At 38.8% G+C, this 24,775-nt stretch overlaps 1 protein-coding gene across 3 annotated transcripts in view; it reads left to right on the plus strand.

Annotated features, from left to right (window-relative positions):
• Positions 1-24,775, plus strand: part of cntn4 (contactin 4) — a 157,926-nt gene that overhangs the window by 83,717 nt on the left and 49,434 nt on the right. For 2 of the 3 annotated variants that reach the window (XM_067588319.1, XM_067588318.1), the window contains exons 6-10: positions 9,397-9,600; positions 13,612-13,714; positions 14,719-14,903; positions 19,374-19,513; positions 24,105-24,234. In XM_067588319.1, coding sequence (XP_067444420.1) covers positions 9,397-9,600; positions 13,612-13,714; positions 14,719-14,903; positions 19,374-19,513; positions 24,105-24,234 — 762 coding nt within the window. Of the gene's footprint in view, positions 1-8,719; positions 8,815-9,396; positions 9,601-13,611; positions 13,715-14,718; positions 14,904-19,373; positions 19,514-24,104; positions 24,235-24,775 lie in introns of those variants that run through there. The other variant, XM_067588320.1, reaches the window with a different exon arrangement.

Genomic DNA, 24,775 nt, shown 5'->3' on the forward strand with positions numbered 1-24,775 from the left:
GATTGGAGTTTCTAATCACGTATGAAAAGGTCGCAGAGGAGTCTGAGTGTAGCGCGTGCACATTTCCCAGAAGACATGTGTGAGTGACACGCTTTCTAAATCTCCCTTTAAGCTCCTTAAAGTTTACAGTACACATAGCTGTTTTTATTGTCGCATTTGAAGTGTGTGCAAGCTTGCGTGTGGGGGAAGTTGAAAAGAGAGGAAGAAGCAAAGGATGTGGAGCGCAGGTTCACATATATGTTCATCTGAATCCACATGTGCGTATTCATGTAGAGATCTGAACCCACACTTGTGTATACATGTAAGGAACTTAATTCAAACATCCCTGTTTCCTTTTCTTTACGGTCGGCGGTGTGTAAGCACCTCCATCCTCTCTGCTAGGCTGCAGTCACACGTCATGTCCTCGGGCTCCCGGTGCCGCTACATAAACACAAATCCCTGCGTGCCTGTGGGGATTTCATCCCAAGAGAAATACGCTGTCACCTGCTGTGCAAGGGGGAAAATAACAATTGTCGAAAACATGACAGCTTCGTCCACAGCACCTAGCTTGCTTAGCAGAGCACTGGGCTGCAGTTTTAAGTTGGATTCATAACGCCGCATAGCTAAGCAACCTTTACAGCCGTGTTACTGCGTTCACCGTTGCAGTTCAGCTCACTTATTGTAGAATTTCTCACCGTTCTCAATCTGTGTGAGCTTTGCACTCAACGAACCATGTTTACTTATATTGTGGATGCTTGCTATCTTGGCTTTTATCATTCGGCAACCAAACCAGTAATGTTTCACCGACAAATGCCAAAGTGCGGCGGCAACCACTAAGCACCAAATATGGCATCAAAATAAAACAAAACGACCTTTAAAGGGTAATGATGTAATATAATGTAATCACTCTTATAAATCTTTTATAATTCATTGTGATTGTGCGTATTATTTTTCCTCATGGTAAAATAAGGTTATTGACTTGACCTGTAGCAGTAAAGCAGCTTAATCACTGTAACCGGCTGTCTCACGTGTGCAGGACCATTGAGGATTTGTGTTGTCCCATTTGTCCCAGTGCGCTCAGTTTTACCTGTTGAAAGAATGATGCAAGCCATGGCCTGCGCTAAAGCTGCATCAGATGGATGTGGCCTGTATGTTGCAATCTCTTTTCTCCCCTTTAGGGAGCTAAAGTTACAGTCATAACATTTTGATTTCTCAGAGGCACATGTCCCTGATGTCTTCCTTTATGTTCTATTTTAAAGTAAATGTCAGTCGGCACTGGACATACGTCATAGAGGTTGAAGTGCCAGACAGATTTTAATTAACAGAAATTAGTTTCTTTTAAGCAGAATTGTTAATCGTTGAACCATTTTTACATAAAAAGGCAGATTTTCAGCTGCTTTACTTGTCTTGGTTCAAACATTTTGATTCTTAATTTGATGTGATAACAAAGATTCTCCACATAATTTACATTTGATCATAATTTAATTGATTTCTGTTTTCAGGATTCAAAAATGTAATTATTAAGTTTGGGGAGTTTTGTATTTCATTTCATATTTTATTGTAACCACATTACAATGAAATATGAAATATGATGTAACCAAGTTACATCACCAGCCTGATAATACAGACATGTTTCTCAAAAATGTATCTTCAATTTAATAAACACATACTGTTTCACCTACCACACACCTACATCACTCATAACACGTAGCACAGATTAGAGAGATGTCAATGCTGGGAACATTAATGTAAAAATAACTGTGAGTGTCACATTTTATTCAATCAGCTGCGGACAAGAAAAGCAAAACATTGACATCTGCTAGAGAAAATATGTAACTTATAAAAATTAGATTTTATACCCCTAGTGCCCATCCACCCACCACAACCAATTAACAGTTTATTGGTGTTGATGTAATTAATATGTACAGTATGTGAAAAGGAAAAATATAACACATTAACTTCTTCATATATAGAGTTTTTCCTTTGTTTCCCCTTGAGTAGCTTTAAGCTTTAAAAAAGTGTTTTACAACTACAGTCACATCAGAGGCAGCACTATGATAATACATACAGTAGAATACCATGAGACAAATAAACTCTGCAATAAAAATGCTGAAGGCTAGATCCCTTCAACACGTGTGGGTGTATGAGGACATTGTGGGAAATGAATGTGCAGGACTTCTTTGTGCCAATACTGGATTTTGATATTATTGAATCAATGCAACAAAGTAGTTTGACATGTCGGGTATTTAATTTGCTGGATTAGCCAGTGACAGACATTGCAATTTTTAAGTTAATTTTCCAAAAGATCTATTATGCATACAATATACAGATATATAAAATTACATACATTGTGATAGAAGATGTCATCTATATGTCCTACAACCCATTTATATTTTGTATCAACTTGTTCCAACTCTTCATTGAACCTCTATGATGACTTCTAGTTTTTTGCTCCATCATTCCATCAAAGTGAAATATTCTGGATGTCATTTTATACACATGTCACTAACATGTAGCCATATTTAGCAACTTTGGGAATGTTGAGATCTCCACTAGACAGCAAAATAATAAGTTCTATTGATTTGAACAATGTTTGTAATGACTGAACCACTGGGGGGTAAGTGAAGTTTGCACCACAACCAATAACAGCCTTCTTCAGGCCATTGTTTATGAAGCATTTAATAAGACATCAACCACCAATTTTAATGATTTTGACATCTTTCAAATCTTTTTTTTTTTTTTTTGTAGAAAAATTAGTTGTTTTTTTTTACGGTGCAGCCTATAAGCCATTTATCTCAGCATCTTACAAAAACTCATATCTGTATTTTAGTTTTATAGTTTTAACCAGCAAGAGCAGTTATGTGATCCCACCTAATGTGACCAGTGTCATCAGAGATCCCACCTGCTCTTACAGTCAGCAGCAGAGAGACAGGAAGAAGAGGCTGAGTGGAGATCAGGCATGACACACCCTGCCAGGCCGGATATGAACACAAAGGCAGAGCAGGGTGCTGCCTCCACCCCAAATCCACACACTCACTCTCCATCTGACAGGCCAGTGTCAGAGCGTGCCAGAAATATATGGTAATTACTTACTGCAGAGTCCAAGGGAGGAGAATGGATTAACACAACCTGGTTACAGCGCGAGTCATATTTTTTTTAAAACTAAGCTGCCTCAAAAGTGTTTGTCTCTCCCAAATGTGCAGTGCAGTTGCCCCCTGTCTGTCACTGTGGGTCAGAGGTAGCAAGAGGAGCTGAGAGGCTGTCAGCTTCTGTCTTTTTCAAAGCCAACTACATTAATGGGCCAGTGTGACCCAGCCGCGCTCTTTGTACCACACGATCACTGTGTATAGTCGTGGACCTAATGCTGCTGACCTCTATTTACAAATGGGGAGAGACCTTTAAGGGGCACTCAGGACTGAAATCACTTTTGTGCGTTTGTTCTGAGAGTACTTTTTTTTTTTTTTTTAGATTGTGAGTGTTGCTGTGAGTTGCTTCCACCCGAGGCTTTGAGAACACGGAGCATGTGCATCCTGTCCGGTCCTGTAAAGGAAACAGTGGAACAGAGGATTCTTGGAGCCTGGGGCAGTTATGGGAGTGCTGCACTCAGTAACATGATGTGGGATGACAGTAGTTAAACTGAGGAAGCAAAGTCTGAGTTTCTTTCTCTGTTTCACTCTTTCGGTGCGAAGAGGCAAGCCTTTCAAAGATGTTCTCCTAAGTCAGTGAATGTGTAGATTTTAATAGGACCAAATTCTGAGTTTGCTCTCTCAGTTGACTTTTCTCATGAGCAGTCTGTGTCCATGTTGTTAGGCTGCATGGCTCCGGAAGTATTTTAGAAAAAGTAGTTCATGTTGTACCAGATCAGTGTGTTTTACCCAGCTTAACTCTACCCAGCAGCCCCTCCTACTCATGACCACACTACTGACGCCTGTAATCAGAGAATTATTCAGTCTGGGGAAAGGACAAGTGTGCACCGTTTTGTTGTAAATTTGTGCATTTTGCAGCATGCCCACATCCCACTGCTTTGTAATTGGGTGATTAAAAATGCATATTGTTGTCACAGTGTGCTCTCGCATGTATTATTAATATCAAATGATGAGGCAGCTGATGCTGATAATATATTATAATGCCAAACCATCTTGATGCACCAGTAAAGCTGCAGACATCCCTTTGTATTGACAGATGGCTGCTTTGTTTGTAAAAAAAAAACAAAACATCTTTTTGTTATTGTTCATTCTTGACATAAATATTGTCTGTGTCCAAATGAATATGTATTTCTTTTAGCAGTAGGGGCAGGCCCCCTAGGGACAGTGTCAGTGGCTGGCTGTGCTCTGGGGCTGCAGCAGGAGGAAGGGAAGCAGGCCAGGGCCTGCATTGTGTAGAAATTAATCACATTACAAGGGAAAAAAAACATGGATGGGCTTTCAACTACTGGCTGACGTCACTGACTGTAACAGATACATGAGGCCTGCCAGTCGAAACATCTGCAATCATTTACTAAAATGGGTTTGTTCCGTTGTCTTCTGCTGCATTTTGTTTATCTACCTCAAATTAGCTGTTAGCTAAAGACACAGTGCACATGTTCATCGTTTCATGGTTGACATTGGTAATGCCATATTTACTAAACAGGAGAAACCTCTACAGCAAATTAGACAGAAATGTAGAGAGTTGATTTAAACCACAGCGTTAAGTGGCAGTGCCCATCCTTCATCCATCCTCTGATAAATGTCTTTCCTGGATGAAGCCAACAAATTTACTTGTTTCACAGTACACAACTTACAGTATATGGCAACAGAAAGGTAAATGGACATGTACAAAATGATAATTAAATATAAGAATAAGTACATACTGGAATTCAAGAGGCACTCATGCCATTATTGGACACTTAAATTAGTTTACTCATCATAGAGAGTATTGTTTACTGTCTTCTGTGGCTCTGGAACAAACTTTCAAAAGTTAACACAGAGAGATAATTCTGGTCAGGGTTTGTTTTTTGTTTTTTTTTCAGTCCCTGTCTCGCAAGTCCCCCAAATTAACTAAATTAATTCAAAATTAAATTAAGTACATATACCTTAAAATTGTACTTTCCAACTCTGCTCTGTTGGTGTATATTGATGAGCTAAGCTAACACATACATCAGAGGTTTGTTTTTTTTGCTAATTGACACAGTGAGAGGGTTTGTTCAGTTTAACTGAGCTGTAATAAGTAAACTAAATGCAGTTAGTTATTTTCCACCACTACATTAAACGGGTACTCTTCTAAATCCCCCTTTACTCTTTTAATGTGTAAGTAGAGCATAACTACAAAAGCAGAGTATAAAAAAGTTAAAGTGTAGAGTGATTCAAATATGCCATAATAAAAGTTGCATGTTGCTGACACTGAATATTTTAAGAATGTATTCATTTTAATTTGTCTTCATGAAACTACCTGCACACACTGTGAAGTAACATTTGAGCTGAGTATATACATGTGTATACTGTCCACCACAGGTGCCGCAAGTTGACTAAGTATTTTCCTTTTCCGGCCATCATGCAGGATGATAGGACTACTTTGGGGTTACGGCCCACCGTCTTTGTCTCGCTGCTCCATCTTTACATTATAATAGCACAAATCAGTCTGAGTGTGATCTTAACTGTGCAAGGAGACAGGGCATGTTTGACTTGCACGTCTTGTTCAGGCTTTGAATATTCAGCGAGGCCTCTCCTTTGAAGCTGCTACTACATCTCCTTATGTGACCGAAGCAGCTTTATTCATTGTGACTCCTGCAAAGTGATCTTTAATCTAGAGGGAACCACCCTCAGCTCTTTGAGGACTCCTGCAAATTTCTTGCCAATGGATAATGTTTCGGAAATAATAATAATTTTTTGACAGACCAGAAGAAGCCATAGACTCCAGTAGTGTGTCCAGTCTAGTGTTTGTTTTACACATAGTGCTATATCAAGATTATTGTATATTTTCAGATTTGAAAAGGCATGTTCTACATCAATTTTTCAGACTTTACACTAACTTAAATTGCTAATTTGAGCTCATGTGCAAAGGCTGTTGTCACAGTAAAAATAAGGCTGATTTCCTGTTACCATGGCAGTGATTGTAATGCTGTCTCCCTTGGCAGCTGGATTTCTTCAACAATTTGTCTTGGAGATGTCCCGTTTTTATACCAGGGAGCCTTGTGTAACCCATGAAATCAATGCCCTGGATGATTTTTTTTGAAGACCGTTTGGCCAGCTGTGTGAGACATCTCATTATGTTTTCGCTCTCCGTGGTATTCAGCAGCGCCTGTTGTGCCATGCAGTCTTATGGGTTTTAAACATAGAACAAGAGCAGGTGCAGCCATAGTCCAAAAGCACTGGAGAGGAAACACATATAAACAACATGCCTTATCCTGCCTTGAAGTGTACCTTGTCCCCACAGACCTCTACTGAGCCATCACAGCTCCGGCAGCTCCACACGCACAGCCAAACTCTAAACCCAAACCCCAAATGATGCTGATTGGCCGCCTCCTTTGCCTTATGTACAGTACCTGCTCCTCTAAGCCAGCAGGAGTATGGCATCATGCTGTGATAAATGGCCAAGCAGCTAGGGCGGGCAAAGGGAAGGGTTCCTCCAAGTCTGTTTTGTTTAATTGCTAGTCCACTAACAAGTGGTAGGGTTTGATTAAGCTCAGCAGGTTCCTGTCAGTTACTGTACACCTGTTGCAGAACTCCAGAGCAGCAGGTGACATCACAACACTAAGATTTGATGAGGTGACATCAATATTGTGAACTCATCCAGCATACAGTATGTGTATACGCTAATTTTTTGAAATTGCAGGTTGTAAAATGTGGTTAGAATTCATTTGTTTCCCTCTAGTAGATCGATTTTGGATGTTATACAGTAGCTGCTGACAGTCCTTTCTGCATTGTGTTTCTCATTTCTCTATGAAATTCAGGGCAGTGATGTCTGTGGTTGAATTACAGTACTGCTGCTTTTTACTGGTGATAATAATATAATGAAGTAGTGATTTAAATGTTTTGTTTTGGTTTTGAATGTTGTATTAATTATATCGTGCTCTTAAGGAGCCTCATTCAGGTTTTTTTGGTGAACATTTATTTCACTTTAAACACTGGTTCACTTGAAAATGGGATTATTGACCAGGTTAATGGTCCAATAACTAACTAATTTAATTTACTGTAACAGTCATTAATTATTATTACAATTACATAATTATTATGAGTTTATTTAATGCTCAAGATGTCATGCTTTAAGCTCAATGAACCAGATAACTGCAAGAACTAAATCTTCTGTCATGATCTGTCTTCTTACTGAACTTGCACAAAGTATGCGAGCATTACAATGAGCTCAGTTAGCTGTAGTTGGCAAATGTGCATTTTCACATGGATCTCATGACTACAAAATGTTTGTTTTGCTCATTTTGAAATACTCCAACACAATGATGTGGTTTTGGGGAAAGGCTGACATTTAAACTCCAGCAATGTTTATTGATTTTAGAAGTCTGACAGGTACCCACCAACATGATGCCTGCTTCCTGTTAGTGATGAGTAACACCGTTGGCTAGTTTCTCCAATACGGTTGAGATGTCTTTAAAGAAATGCTGGCGCACTCATGAATACAAACATTTTGCATCACAACTGTTATTGTAACAGCATGTCTGTACAACTCCTGTCAAATGGAAAAAGTTTGAAACAACAAAAATGAACCCGTTTTGGATTATGAAAAGTAGAATTCACTAGAGTGTCAAATAAGCAGCTGTGGATCAACCAGAGTAATGATTCGGGGTTTGAATGTGTTCCCCTTCCCCTTTATAGATCATTATCTGCTCAAGTGAATCAGGTCATCATGCACACCTGTAACATATAATGGGTATTAAATGTTTTGCAATTTACACAATGGTAAAATTGTGCAAATTGCTGAATATGTACCAGTACTTCCTAAATAACTTCAAACTAAGGATTTGATAGCAGATAATAAGTTAGATGAGAGCAAGCTGTTGGATGTCACATTAATGAGCCTGTATCTGTTGACAAGTTGTATGATAGATCTGTAAGCCTACTAACCAATTATATAACAAATCATTCCTGATGAACGGTGAATCAGCTGCTGATGGCACATAACCAATAACTAATCCTTACTTTGTCATCATTAGTTACTATTTTTCTGTTACTAGTGTAACAACTCATCATGGTGCTAAGACAGAACAGACAGAGCATTTGATCTGCCTGCCAAAAAATAAACAAATAAATAAATACAAAAAAAAATTCCAGATAACTCAAGGACTTTATCAAGCTGGAATAAAAATATTCATCTAGGTCTACTGCACAACAAAGATTTGTAACTTGTTTCCCAAGTTGTGACTTTTTCATAACCAAATAAAGATGATGGCAGGAAGTGACTAACTCCTTATTTGTTTTGTACATCACAACAAAATTTAGAAAGATATAAATAAATTTACCTATAAAACTATAACATCCACAGAAATCTTTGCACTAATCTACGCTAATGTTTTTGAGCCGTTTGACAAGACGGTTGCTGTCTCACTGGAATGGCTTTGTAGGACACCTAAATGGAACAGAGTCATCATTAGTGGTATTGGATACACCTAGATGCTATTACAGTCAGTAGCCTTTCCATTTCCCTGGACATTAATGAAACACAGTTCTGTGCTACTGTTTTCTCAGTATCAGTCATAGGTTTAGCTGTGTAGCGTTAGCTTAGTGCTGAGTTAAGCTAATTTTAAATTGTTAGCAGTGTGCACTGTCCCAGTTTTTAAAAAATTAGAAGCTAGAAAAGTTGCTGGAAATGGAAGTTGTAGAAAGGAAGGAGGACGTAATGTCATTTGTGAGTGATGGAACTAACAAACAACAGCTCACTACAATATATATCAGTTTACCCATTAGCTGGCTAGCATGTGTTAGCTAACAATATGATGGTATAATATGTACATTTTATTGTAAATGATATCTCAGTTCATTTATGTATTTGTTGAGGATGCTAGCTATTCGTCGGAGTAGTTATTTGAGGAGACAAAAATCTGAGTCTGAGCTATTTAGAAATGACTTGTTCATTAATTAGCTGCTAGGTCCTGCTTTGTTTATTGTTTGTTCATTAATTCTCAAAATGTTGTGTACCTTATTGTAAAGTGCTACCAATGCTTCTTATTAGTGTCAACCAAATCCCCATTATCCACATGAAAAAAGGCCATTTGAAGTGAGTCCAGATAATTATATTTGTCTGCAACCTCCCGCAGATCCTATCATCAATTACAAATACCCTCAGGAGGTTAAAACTTATCACTCACCATACAACCAAAATATCTCACAGCTCTCCACCCTGTTTTATGACCCCTCCCAAAAAAATAAGAAAAAAAACATTTTTGGTTTCATTAAAAATGAGAATTCTCTTTTTCTCCTTGATCCACAGATCTGGTATTTTCCTGGATCTTTAACGAGTACCCGACATATGTGAACCAGGACACTCGCCGCTTCATCTCGCAGGAGACAGGGAATCTGTACATCGCCAAAGTGGAGTCCTCAGATGTGGGCAACTACACCTGTGTGGTGACTAACACCGTCACGAAGACCCGAGTCCAGGGCCCACCCACTCCACTAGTGCTCCGCAGTGATGGTGAGCTCTGCTTATAGAACACACTTACTGCACTAACCCACTAGCATGTTAACATGAGCATCAGTAATCTAATTAGAGCGTAAGTCTGTTGATTGCAGGGCTGCACATCAAGCTGTTTTGTCGTAGAATCTGCTAATTTGAGTATCCAGTCACAGGGCTGTTAATTTTCCTTTCTCAAATGTTATAGGCCTATATTTAACCCTCATAATTGGTCAGATGTGCATTATTTTCAGATAACCCGTAGCCTCTTCATTCTATTATTATCTATTATTCCTTATAGCACAAACCTGTTGGAGTAGTAAAGTATGTTTATTCAATAGTTGACAAAAGAATGCAGTCACAAAACTTTATTAGCAAAATTTCATACATATGTACACATATAAATATAGTTTGGTATTTGCATATAATTTTGTACGTGACTATTGTGTAAGCAAGATAATTATGATAAACACTGAACAGCTTATGGTCACAATGACAATGCTAACATGCTGATGTTTAGCAGGTGTAATGTTTACCATGTTAACCATCTTAGTTTAGCGTGTTAGTATAGTGTGACATTTTTTAATTAGGTCAGTTTGTCATGTAATTTTTTATTTGGTCATAAATTAAAATGTTGAGGAAAAAAATAGCTAGATAAAAAGTCATTCATGGCATGATATTGGTACAAACATGACTGTACTGATGGCAATCATTAATATCATGGCAATCAGTTATTAGCTATAGAGGAAAGGTCAGGGGATCAAGTCATTAGGGTACAGCATCTGGGAACCATGAACGTCTGTACAAACATTTGTGCCAATCCAATCAGTAGATGTTGATACATTTCACTGGATAAGTGTAAACTTTGATGTGATGATTGCTCTGGACAAAAAGTTGGGAGATCATCAAAGTCATTAGCATTCATCCTCTGGGCACCATGAATATCTGTAACAAATTTAATGGCAGTCAGTCAAATTATCGTCAAGTGGCACTAGAGAAAAAGTCAGGGCATCCCCTGATGATTCAAGGGGACTGTGAATGTCGGCATAAAATTTCATGGCCATCCATCCAGTAGTTGTTTAGATATTTCAGTCTGGACCACATAGTGTGGCTAAATAAATTACACCCCCTCACTATATAATTAGTCGCCATCTAGTCTATTATTTATATATATATTTATATATATATATATATAATTACCTCTCATCACAGCTCGTCTGTTTTTGTTTTCTCTCCACATAATTTCATAGGATGGTGTTTTACTTCTGTTTTGATTCACACTTTCAATAGTACTGAAAATGCAGCTCCTCTCCTGTCAACACAGGCTAAAATCACTGGGTTTATTTAATACAACCCTGCTTAAAATGAGGACTGGTCCTGGTCACGAGAAACAAAAATCCACCCTTGTTTTATTTGTACCTGAAAGTAGGACAAGTGGTTTTAAGGAATACAAATGAAATTCAAAGGTTAATTATCTCTTTCTTTGCTAATTTCAGCATGTCCTTTAACATGTGGATCCGATGCTTTAGGCTGGCCTTATCAAGGCACTCCAGAGGAAAGGTCATTGTCAGCAAGTCATCTAATTGTAGGCTTTCGTTCCAGGATCGTGTTCTTTTACCATATCTAATGCAGCAGAAGAAATATGAAGTTAAATGTAATTTTTACTAGAAATGTCTTTTATATTTTTATGGGTGTTTTATGGGTTAATACCCCCTTCTTAACATTCATAAGCATTATATAGACATTATAACTCATTACAACGTAGTATTGAGCATATTTAAGGACATTTTAAAAGTGTTTATTAATATATTTATTAACAATTGTAACTCCTCATATGAAGCATCCATTACTGGCTTATAAACAGTTCATGAGTGCTTGATAGCACAGCATTATTATTATTACATATGATGATATATATTACACACATGAACCAATCTTACAGTGTTATATATTGATTAAATGTTTATACACATTTATGAATTATTCAGTGGTGAATTAAAACTGTTGATGATGTAATGATGTGTTAAACTAAAGTGAAGACATATCATATGTGTTATATGTTACAATATGTTATCAACTGTTTATACACCAGTTATGGATGCAGAGTATGAGGCGTTATAAGGGATATAGTTGTTGACAATTACAAAGATGAATATTAAAAATGTCTTCTTATTGACTTACAACTACACTAGTGAGTTATTAATTCTTTATATACTAATAATAAGTGTTAAATAGGGGAAATAAAAATAAAGTGTTATTAGTAGTAGTAGTATCACAGGATCTTGGCAGCCACTCTTGAATGAAATGTTGGCACAGGAAATAATGCAGGATATGACAAAACACTTCACTCAAATCACAGCATTTCCCCAGTTAACTTTTGTAATGCAGTTGTGTAGCTCTGTTGTAGTAATATAGGGCTCAGCTTGCAACTTTGGAGACCAGAGGCTGAATTTGTAACAAAATGAAAATAATAGATGAGGCGGTTTTGAGAAGTTACTAGTTGAAATCCTTTTAAATCACAGCCTGAGTATCTGACATAAAACAAACTGTATCTACTTGACTAAATGTTCAAACAATACCAAATGCAATTTATTGAAACAATACATTTTGAATGCAGACAACTGCGCTGTCAACACTGTAATAGTTGTCACATATATAGACAATTAAATTGTGAATGAATGGCAGGTTTGGAGTATTCTGTGGAAATGAATATAAATATTCTCAAAATGTCTTTCATCACCATCATTGAGTGACACAATTGCGAATAACTGGTGTGATTTGAGGAATTGCTTTTTCTAGCTATTCCAGAGCACTCCCTTTCCCTCCCTTTCTTTTTTCATTATACCTTTATTTCACCAAGGCGCCGCGACTAGCAGCAAAACATCAGCCTTACCTCACGGTCATAGGGGCTCAGGCAGGGGGTGTATTAAACAGGTGTCCCCTACAAAAGGTTATGGTATGAGACAATTACCCATCCACTTCCACCTGTCTGCTTGAACATGGGTGATAGCGCTGTGGTTACATTCCAGTATGAGACAGTTGTGATAAGGATCTGAATTAGCTTTCACAGTCACTCAGGGAACCATCCTGATAACACATGCCTCACCAAATCAACGAGATGAAATTGGCCTGTTTCCTCCATCTCTAGAGCTATTTGTGCAACATTGCCTTGAATTACAGCCGGGGGGGGGGGGGGGGGGGGGGGGGGCCTATTGTTACACCGGTAGATGAGAGTGGCTTAAAATACTGTGATTGTGCAGCCAGGCTGAGAATTGGCACAGCCAGGAAAAATGAAATTTCACCCAATTACAAATGAATTAATATAATTTACCTTAGTGTCATTTAAAGGGAAGAAGATAATAAATAATAATAATAATAAATATACAAGACACTCCAGTCTTGATCTATGAATAAGTCTCTCCCTAAGCTACAACGCCAGAGAGCCCACATTCCTGTCTTCTCCTTTATCCAGAGATTTTTAGCATGCACAGCAGCAATATTATAATCCACCAGAGCTGCTTCACCGACAGTGAATGGGATGCTTTGTAGACACAGTGGCAGCACCCAGGGGGATTTTATGTGCCCATTTTCTGGTTCATAGCTGTTAGCACTACAACAAGATGAAACTCATCTGGATGTAAAAGCTCAAACCGTCTATGAATTCTCAAAGTTGTTTTTCCATTCAACATCAGTGTGTTGCATGTCCACTGGAGAGCTGTGTGTTTGGCTTCTTTTTCTCATTATTTTCAATGGGAGAGCATTCTGTGACAGCGCTGAGAGCAGAGTGTGTTTCTGCCGCTCAGATCGCACAGCGTTGGAAGTTGAAAAACATTTCAGCTTATAGTAAAAGAGGGCTGTACTTGAAAAGGGTTTTTCAGTGGTTGAGTAGTAACAGCAGAAACCACAACTTGTTTTTTTTTTTTTTTCTTTTTTGCCAGAGTTGTTTAACTTGAGTTACAAATCAAAAACACAACTTTTTTCTTATTTTTTTTTTCTCACTAACACTAGCACTCATTTGCATTTCTCTTTCAGGTGTGATGGGTGAATATGAGCCAAAGATTGAAGTTCAGTTTCCAGAGGTTGTTCATGTTGCCAAAGGATCCACTGTAAAGCTGGAATGCTTCGCTCTGGGAAAGTAAGCCCACTCGTAGTCAGGATCAGCACACTCACTAGCATATAAAAGGAAAAATATTACTAGAAAAGCGCTGGGATATTTTTTTTTTTTTCATGTGTTTCACCACCTTGCTGCAATCCTCAAGTGTTTCAAGCTAGGCTTTGCATCTGAGAAATTAAAGGGCACATGTTGTGATGTAAGAATCTTCAGTTAAAATAACAGGTTTTGTAACACAGTGCACTGGCGCCCAGAGTACAGGAGTAGGTAATATGCCTAAGTTGTACTTAACTCTTTGGAGTCTGAGGTAATTCTTGCAGTTTTACATACATTCACCAGGGAATGAAACCCCATATAAGCCCCTTAAGCCTTTCATATGAATATTATCGTGGTGTGACCAAAGTAACTTTGATCCTTAAAAGACCAAAGAAACGCTCTAAATGTTGTGCTCCTATATCAGTTGCATTTTAAGGATTTAAGGATAATTGAAGGTTAATTTAAGCACCATGTCCCCACAACTTGCAAATTAAGGCAATTCTGAGGCATTAAATTCAAATAATTGAAAGACCTTGAGTTAATGTTGGGTTGTATGTGTATAGATAATGATGTAATTAAGGCATTTAAAAGCTCTTTTAAGGGATGTTTGTTTGCTACTAATTGGGTTCTGCATTATTCACCATCTAAAATTACTGTCTTTATCATTAGTGCATGGGATCAGTATTTTGCAGCACAAATTCAACTATAATTCCACTTTATCAGTTTCTGACTAAAGTCTGGTAAATGCACTGAAAGTTTATGTGTGGCAGTTTTGTTTTAATTCTTTGTGTGTCAAACAATTATCCATAAAACTGTATAAGTTTGAGTAAAAATGACTGCTCTTTCTCTATTTTGTGCCTTGAAAAACCCTTCAAAAGATAAGAATCTGTACATGTGGCAGAATTTGTCCACTCATGAGAAATAAGTCATTCACAAAAATTGAAAGCTGTGACCTCAGAAGGGGTAAACTTCTCTCTGTCTCTTCTCACCAGCCCGGTGCCCTCTATAAACTGGAGGAGAGTGGACAGTGTACCTTTCCCCAGGAAAGTGGACATGAGGAAAGCCAGCGGTGTCCTGGAAATCCCATATTTCCAACAGGAGGACGCCGGCACATATGAGTGTGTGGCGGAAAACTCCAGGGGAATGAACACAGTGAAAGGAAAGCTCTCTTTCTACGGTAGGTGATCCTATCATGCATGAATATTTGACCAGCATGCACCACATCTGTCAGCCCTGCTCAGACTGAGAGAGGCAGCGAGAGCAGACACAACTAGTCTTCTAAAGCAGTCAGCGGTGATCGGCAGAGGCTCATGTGGTATACATGAGGAGGGAGGCTCGTTTTAACAGCACATCAAAATGATTAAAGGCTGTCAGCCATGATGCCTCTAATATTTTGATCCAGATTAAAGGAGCGACGCGGATGAGGCTGAGCCCTTGGATACGACCTTGTTGGTGAGCCTTGTATTGGGTTCCACCAGATGGCATCATGATTGACATCCAACTTGACTGGAGATCAAAGCCGTTAAATGTACTATACATAGACTAGTGGCACATACTGTATGTCAGGGACGTAATCTGCACTGCAGCATCTGGATCAACAGGAAGGGCGTTAGTAGATCCAACCATTGTTGGACTCACACCTATTGAGTTCAAATACTTAGCAGTCGGTATAACCGCTGGCTGGAATGTGTAGTCCACTTCATTTCAAAATTCAACTTCCGCCAGCTGTTCTCACAAAATGAAAAAAAAACGCTTGCTATTCATTAATTCATCAGTGTAAACATGATGGTATCTGCAGTCAGTGTGGCTTTTTTATTGTTTTATATAGTGAATACTATTGATTTGAATTTTAGTAAACTGTGCTATTACTTTAGCAATTAAATAATTATTACGAATCCCAAATAGATTGATCTTGGCTAATGTTTAAATTAATTAAGTTAAAAAGTCAACACATCTGCAGGCTATCAGACCTCAGGGATTGTTTCCTTACTGATGCCATGTGCAAAAATATCACATCCAACCATCTCAATGTTTAATTATGATTTTTATTCCTTTGTTTTATACAAGAAACCTGGAAAACAATAACTGTTTATGGTTTGTGTATAATTTAATTGAAAAATTTTATTCTAAAATACTCCAAAATAATAATAATATTAGTAGTATTTTGGAGTATTCATTGTGATAATTAAATGGCATTTGTTCCTGAAACATATGAGAGTGAGTTCCATACTACATGAGCATTTCATTTTGTCAGTATTCACAAAACAATCAGCATACATGATGTACTCTATTCTCCCACAATGCACACATAGATAATAGAGGAGCTGCTCACAGCTGGAAAATTTCAAATTAATTGTGGATGATTGTGAAACAGCTCCAGAAACACATCAGATAACAACAAATAACTTTTGATGTTTTCCCAAAAACTTTAAAGATTTTGGGAAACAGACACTGATTCTGTGTGCAATCAGTGTCTGATATTCTTTAATTGGTGGAGTTTTGTGACTTATTAACACTAGACTGAATCCCAGGGAGAAAGGTAATAAGTAGGAAACGAGATATTGATATCACAAATCCTATTCATCGATCCATATAAATAATCAAAGTCGGAAAATTAACCTCTATGATAATTAACAAAATCTCTGTACTAGAGCTGTTTACCCAGCCTGGTAACTTTCCATGTGCATTAATTACAAGAGGTCAGGAATTTATGGATAAAAAAACACCATGACATTTATATTTGAACAATATTTTTAACCAGAATTCTTCTTCGAGCAGTTAGCTTGCTCTTTGAACAATCTATGGATTTTCCTCCAACCTTGACCGCTCTTTGTTTTCTTCCTTCTGATTTTCTCCCTTTCAAGTCATGCTGTGTCAGCTGTCAGAAATAACTCATTTGGGGCATTAAACAATTTGCCATTATTTACAACAGCCCTGGAAACTCTCAGCCTCATTCACTACAACAGCCCAGGAGCATGCCGTGATCCACCAAGTCTTGATTTGTCCTTTAGAGCTGCCGGTCCTCTCTTATTTTTGACGTGTTTTGTCAGTCTCTCTCTCTGACCCCCCCGACTCTCTCTCTCATGCTGTCTGCAGCCAGGTGATAAAAATCAGTAATCTTATTTTGAACTACCTTTGAATTAAGCCTTTGAGACATTCGTCAGCAGTGTAAGCCAATGGGGGAATCGATAAGGGTATTTCTTGTACATCCAAGCAAGCTACAGTGGGAAGAGCCGGGCTTTGTGTTAAGACAGGAAGAAATGAAGGGTTGCTTTATGGTGGCTTTATGGTCATTGTTAAAACATTCTCACCCTTTTAAGGTCAATGTTAGATGCAAAAAACATTGTTCTTTCTGTCTTGAACCCCACTAATACAAGTTGACCTAACGGATATGAAGGAGCTGTATTTCCAATTTACAACAGTGTTTTTAAATTTTAGATTTTTCCATCACTTCATCTTGTCTTTGTCACTTTAAAGAAATGTATTCATTCATCTTGTCACTTTAAAGAAGTGTATTCATAAAATAGAAAATGTATTTAAAGAAACAGGAATTCATTAACTGTATTGAGGCTTAAGAACCAAATTTGTGGTTTTATGCTCGAGGTGAGATTAGATTAATTATATCTTAATGCAAAAGCTCTTTTCACTTTGGATGCATTTAGTCACCATCTTTCTCCATATTAGTCATAATTCTCTATTGAAAGCAGTTTTTAATGACAAATTGAAGCCAAAGACAAGTGGTTTGTCAAATTTCCATCTCTGAAAGTAAAGCTTGGAAAAGAAATGGGCCTTTGCCCGCCTGTTGATGTTGATATTACCCAGCAGGAAAGTAAATGCAAAGCTGTGACAGGTTAGCTGTATTCACATTTGTGTTTCTATAGACTCACCGCTGCATTATCTCACAGTGATTTCACTGATAAGATAAATTCCCATCTTTCCTCTGCTTTTGCCACTTGACATTTGGCTCGATTGTATACGCGCTTGGCCCAGTTCAGGCAGAGATGGGCTGCCTGCTTTCATTTGGTAAGCGTTGACTGAGAGTCGATACGTTTGCAGCGGGTGAGGGATAGAGTGAGGAACCCTGACAGTGAGGAGAAAAAAAAAAAACAACAACAACAATGCAGGCCTGAAAGGTGCAGTGGGCGGGGCAGCTCAGCCAGGCTCTGATGGAGGATTGCGGTAGCGTGAATGGATGTGATGCTGAATGACTGGTGATGGTGGAGTCTTACAGAGTAAGTTTCTACCATCTCTCCAAGTGAGTTCTTTTCAAAGCACATACTGCATAGGCTTCTGCAGGTACAAGTACTGGAAATAAATCTGAAATTGATGTAAAAAATATATCCATTGAGAGAATAACAGGGAGGTTAGCATAGCTGTTACATAAATGTCTCTTCTCTGTTGCTGGATAAATAACAGAAGATTCATTTTTCAGTAGCTTTCAGTCAAAGGAAATTGTAAGTCTTGAACCATTTCCACAGATGGCAAAAGAACAGCCTCAATACAAGTTAACAGTTAATGACCTCAGCCAACCTTGTGCAGCAGCCTCGGCTGCCAAGAGATCTTAAAGGCCTATAGTACGACGCAAGATCCACAAATACATACATTTCTTTGATACTGAACGGATTTTGATGTGGAGTCTTTGCAGGACTCCGACATAAATACACAAGACTGCACAAATACCCCCCTCCTGTCTCTACATGCACCTCTTTTATTTGTCTTTTTTCTTTGTCTCTGAACACCCACATACAGCACACACACACACACACTCACACATCGGCTACATTGTGAAGTTGTAATGCACAGAGATCGTGCAGGGATGCATTTGCCATTATTGAATTTCTCACCGTGTTTATCCTGCTTCTCTCAAAGGCAAAATACTGTATTGCACCAGCCAATTAGAGCAGGATTTGTACTGTTACCGAAAAGCCTCCACAAAGGTCAGTCCTTGAGAGTGGCATTAGGTGAGGTCTGTGGAATGGGAAAGTGTGGTCAGCCATTACTCTTGTCCTGACACTGGCCTTGTGTGATATAAGATGATAGTAGCTTGACCTACACATCAACCAGAATGTACAGAGCATTACACAGAGAGAACTTTACAGATCTACTTTTATGTTTGTTTTTTTCTTAATCATTAACTAGCCTTGAGTTACTTGCATGACACAGCAAGAATCAATTCTCTTCCTGTATAATTATACCATCATTTACTCAGTTTGTATTGAATGGAGGGGTTTTATGGCACCAGTAGCCACCCTAATGTATATGGATCCGGTTTTCATCACTTTAGTTCCAGTCTAAGCACACTAGGAAACTAAAAGAAACCATAGAAGAAGTACTTCAGTGATAATTCAGCGTAAATGAAAGGTAATAAATGAGTCCCATCACCAAAATTCAACACAGAGGGCGGGAACCTGCTATCATTCCTAAAATAATTGATGGGTCTTTCAATGCAAGACAAGAGGACAGCTACTACAACTAAATTATGACCAGCTGGTAATGGTTCAATACGAATCACATTACCGTATCAATATTGTTACCAACTCCTCTCTTCTTTCATCTCGACCCCAGCAGAAACTATGCTGTTGCTAATTTCATTATACAGTAGCCACATAATTTTACTATTTTCATCATTTTTTTTAACATTTTCCAGCTCCTCCTCATCTCATTGAGAAACCCCAAGATGTCCAAAAGCTCATTGATGACTCGGTGGTGTGGGAATGTAAAGCCACGGGGAAGCCGAAGCCTTCCTACAGGTGGATGAAAAATGGAGAGAACCTGGAGTCCGCAGAGGTGAGATCCGCCAAGCGAATGCATCTCTTTAGAAGATGACATTCTGCTTCCAAAGTTAGACTTACGCAACAGCTTTGGCACAGATGTTTCTCCCACACTCTGTGCCGCTGAATGAAGAATGTGAGCAACCATGTACTGTATTTTGAAAGCTCTATTGTGCTGCTTGTTCTGGCTTTACTGACTAATTACCATGCATTATTGTCTTCTTCATTACAACACAGCTCCTCCTGTGCAGCAATACATTATGTGATTCAGTTCTGCAAAACAGCATTTATTTCAAAGGAATTAGAGTATGTCCACTGTGCTTTGCTTTTCTAAAAGACCAAACTGTAAACAGGCCAATATTTCATGCTAGTCTGGAAAGTATAGCGTTATAAGTGCTACCATAATCTTCTGTTAAATCTTTCTTCGGCAAAGAGAGATTCAACATGCAGTTATTAATCCTGTGCCGCTAAAGAGGAAAAAGTGAGATTCTTTATACATACACTGCACATCCATTTTAGCCCTCTGCCCCCTCTGAATTCCCAGTATGGGTACTGTGATGAAAGATGAGGCTGTTGTGGCTCCAGCTAGCTTTCTTGTACATCTAACTTTAACTGCAGCAGAACACTGTTGTTGGCATTTGCAAAAATATGATTCAATATTCCTTCATTGTATTGGATTATCATATTGGATCCTTTCGCCAGGTTGTTGGGGTAAGATTGATTGGATACTCAGGCACAGCTTGCACCTGATAAATAAACAGGCATTATGTTAATTTGCTTCATTATGCAAAAAAGGAGACAAACACACCAGAGGATATCGATCAGTACTTGAATGTTATACATGTCGCTGGAATGAACCCAGTCTGTCGCTACATTACTAGAGGCAACACTCTGCACAGCAAAGCCTCTTTCTCATAAAAACAGATTTGGCTTGCTATCCAGGAAAAAATAAGCAACAATCTGTTTAACCTATGGCTAACATTTTTATCAAAACCTTTTATAAGGTAACACTAGAAAATAAGACAGAGCATCTCTTTTTATGTTTGGGAAAAAAGCAGTTTTTTGTCGTTATTGGTTGTTTCATAAAATAATAAATATTGTGAGCATTCTAATGGGCCATTCACAGTCCATATGATCTATTTTTTTCATTTTGTTCATGAGACCTCACTCCTATACTTCTATTTGAACTGAATACATTTAAAGGGGGCATATAATGCAGGTCTATATTTTTAATCTGGGGCTCTACTGGATATTTAACTCATCCTGACCCTTTATGCAGCCCCTCAGTTCACCCTCTGTCAGAAACATGCTCCTGTCTCTTTAAGACCCCCCCCCCCCCCCCCCCCAGATGAGCCCACTATGTTCTGATTGGCCAGCTCTTGGAAGCTGCCCCTCAGCAGACACCCGCCAGTTTGGGAGGCTACATAAACAAACCATGAAACAAATTATAGTAGTAGGATTTGACTACTTTTTCTTGTTCTTTAGTCAAAAGGTCAACTTCTCAAATACATCCGTACATGTTTGAGCCAAAACCCGATTCAAAATATGAGAACAACACATGGAAAAACCTTAGCAAACAACCTTAGCAACCAAGGCTACAGAACAAACGGCCATTAATGGACAAGCTAGACAAGCCGACATCAGCTCGTTGGCAAGGTCGAAAAAAACATTGGAGTATCTGAATATGAGTATTCAGATCACATTGAAGCCCTGGATTTTGACTGGCAGGGAGCATCTTTATATATGTTAAGTCAAATTTTGGAACTCTGACCATGTTTGGCATATCTGATATCATAACAGTACATAAATAACAGAAAACCAGAAAAAGCATAATATGTCCCTTTTAAATGAAAGCACAACTGCTTTAAAAAAAAAACCCTCCAAAATAGGTGAAAATACTAACACACCTCATCACACTCAGCCATCTGGATTCATAGCACTGAATGCATGATTATGATTGAAGGTTACAATGACTGTGTTGATTTTTGTGCAGCAGATTTCCCCTTAACAAAGATGAAATAAATGGATATATTCAGAATGCGTAGGAGAACGGATTAATCAGCAAAGGTGTTACATTGTTTGAAATGCCACCATTAACCACAGTGGCTTAATGAGTGGAGGAAGGGAAAGGTCAATGATGTAAGGAGCAGTGGGAAGAGGAAGCGCCATTTGTTGTTATTTATTACGGTGAATCAATTAGAGCTTTCTGATTGTGTCGTTCACTGGAATATCTCAACAAACTTATTTCTGCCGACAGTTTTCTAACTTTGAAGAGGAGAGACAGAGCAATCCATTAATGAAAATAACATAACAACACATAAGTCATTGACTACATAGCACAGTGGATTTCTAGAGGGTCGTATATACTGTATACAGCTGAGTATATGTGCATTCAATTATTCAGTGTCAGCCATTTAAAATATTTAAGAACCCCAACTATTTTTAGTGTTTCCCTGTAATAATCGTAACTCTCAGACTGGTTTTAAAGGTGCTGGTCTCTTTGTTGGACAGACAGTTAACATACTGCTGTTTCAGACGCAGCCCTTACAAATGATAAGACTCATGGTCTTCCATGATGGTGCTGTGTATCACCGCCCTACATCAAAATAGAGAGATAGTTTATTGGAATGCTCCATTTCTTGTGGCTGCTTTCACCTTGAGGACCTCACTCTCTGCTGCTTTATTGACAATGGCTGCAGGATTAAGTGGCTGTGCAATTAAAGGGAAACTCCACCGTGAAACAGGATTTAGTCCATTTAGAGGAGTATGGGACCACCATAGACATGGCTTACTGTGGCATACTTGAACTGAGGTTATTCTTGCTAGACCTCTTAAAAAAATTCTTTGAATTTTCAGGAATGAAAATCATTTTGGCAAAAATCCACCACATCCTGATTAGGAGAGGGGAGGTGGTTTGAATTCCCTTTCTCTCCTCTTTCATTCAAGCTCAACCGAAGGAAACAGACTGAGTTAAGAGCTTTTGTTCCTGCTACTGTTGAGCTTAGTTCACGTCTACTTGTAGTTTCTCAGGCATATACAGTAGATTAATCAAATATCTGTGAATATAATTAGCAGATTTCTTTCACAGTTCTACTCTGGTGAGCACAGCATCATTTCTTGTTGTTAAGCCCTGTAGTGACATTTTCCCTTCACTGTTTATGAGATCGAAGTTGTAAGATCAAAATCAATTTCATGTTACCCATGTGTTCCTTTTTGTTTTGTTTTTTTCAAATTGCATTTGAATAAAAAGATTTCCCCCCTTTTCCTTAAATCCATAGTAGTAGTTTGATATTGTTATGATATATTATAAAGTGTAGCGTATTTCTTCTTTTAAATTTCACATCTGTTTTGCATCATCTCAACAAAGGCTTCTAGTAATTAGTCATTCTGAAGAACATATCTGTTACCAGCAATCAAATGGAAGCAGCTCACTTTTCTAAACCATAAAAGTCATTCCTTCATGCCATCCATTCTTTATGTGTTTTTGCAGTTTTATATCAAAAGAATCAACCCAGTGTTGTTGGCAAATGACATTGCCAATCATTTCCATTCAGCATAAGGCGTACAGATGGTCCCCCCAAGTCCCTGCATGAAAAACTGCTGATTTGAGAGGAACGTCATGCTTAATTAATAGCAGCCGTAAACGGGAGTGCTTTCCATGCATAGACTGATATATGCCACCATTTGCCTCCCTTGCCAGCAGGGATATTCGCCCCCTGCACATCCCGAGCCGCAGAGCGTTATGGAAATTCAGTCACAACCTGCTCAAACACAGGATTAGTTTGTGATCTTTCAGTGAGGACAGTCTCTCTTTTCATGTGACAGTACCTTAATCCCCCGCGACTGGAGTTCAGGCCGCTCAGACATCCCTATGGAAATGGGCTCTAATGACATTATGGGTGAGCCCGCGGAAAACACAGGAGCTGAAGGGCATGAGGAGGCGGAACCTGACACGGCTGCACGGAGATGTATGAAAACTGCTCAAGGATTTAATACTGTATAGAGAAGGAGTTGAGGGAGAACCTGAGTTCACAGAGATGAACATATATTGAGGATTAAATGTCCAACAGATGCACTGATCCCACTGAGTTTTTAGTTCATCATGCCCAGCCGTCCTTAGATAGATCTTAATTTGATGGCTCAGTGACGAGCAAGAGTCCTCCTGCAGGCAGGCAAAAAAAACCGACAGTCCAAACAGATGAAGAGGAGGTACAGCATGACCATGTACACAGCACTTAGTATGTATAGGGCATACTTATCAGAAAAGCAATTTTCACAATGCAGTATACCCTCAGATGTTAAGATATTCCTTCCCCTCTTATCCTCTCCTCCTGCTGAAGGGGAAACAGGCCCTGTGGTGCAGTCGGAGATATAAATAGGGCATGGTTTTATTTCACTCTCATAAACATGCAGATTGATTAGGGTCATTTTCTGCTAGCCTGCCTCCATCCACCCAAGCCTTTCCCTCCATTAGTGATGAAAACCTAGATTTATTGCCACGTCTGTCACTTCCAGACCATAATTCACTGGCCCACTGGCTGGCTGTTTTTATGTAGATGAGCAGTGAGAGTAGAGCATATTAAAGACATGTGTCTCTATGTCCATAGGAGCGGATACAGGTTGGCAATGGAGCATTGTCAATCACTCGCCTGACCCTGTCAGACACAGGAATGTACCAGTGTGTGGCCGGGAATAAACATGGCGAGGTCTACTCCAATGCAGAGCTCCGAGTTATAGGTAAGACGTTGGCTTAGTGTGTGGATGTGTTTCGTGTGTCTGTGTGTGTGCACTCACGCATGCGTGCATACGGTATGTGCGTTGGCATGGAGACATGTGCGCAGGCATACATTTGTTTGTATTTGTTTCCAAGTTTGCTCCATCTTCTTCCTCTGCTCAATAGTGCCGGATGACCTGCGGCCTCTCTCTTATTGGCCACTAATTGAAAAGCATTAATTATAAGATGAATGTGTCCGTCTGACAGTGACGTATGCCAGAGCTGCTCTGTTCACCAGCCTCGCCCATCTGTCCTGTCAAGCCTGTCACTCTCCGCTCTGAGCTGGCAGCAGCTCTCATTCACTATATTCATCCTCCAGCATGTCTCATCTTGACCATGTTGCTGATTGGAATCAGGCTCAACGCAGTAGTGTGCACTAGTCAAACTCAAGGTGGAGATTCAAAAGGAAAAGATGCCAGGGACACTGTCTGGCAATTGCACACCTTTTGAAAAGGGCACATATTTTTAAAGTTATGTGGCTTAAGTTAAAAGTTTTAGAACATG

Source organism: Thunnus thynnus, chromosome 4 (genome assembly GCF_963924715.1).
Source record: "Thunnus thynnus chromosome 4, fThuThy2.1, whole genome shotgun sequence".
NCBI classification, from domain to species: Eukaryota; Metazoa; Chordata; class Actinopteri; order Scombriformes; family Scombridae; genus Thunnus; species Thunnus thynnus.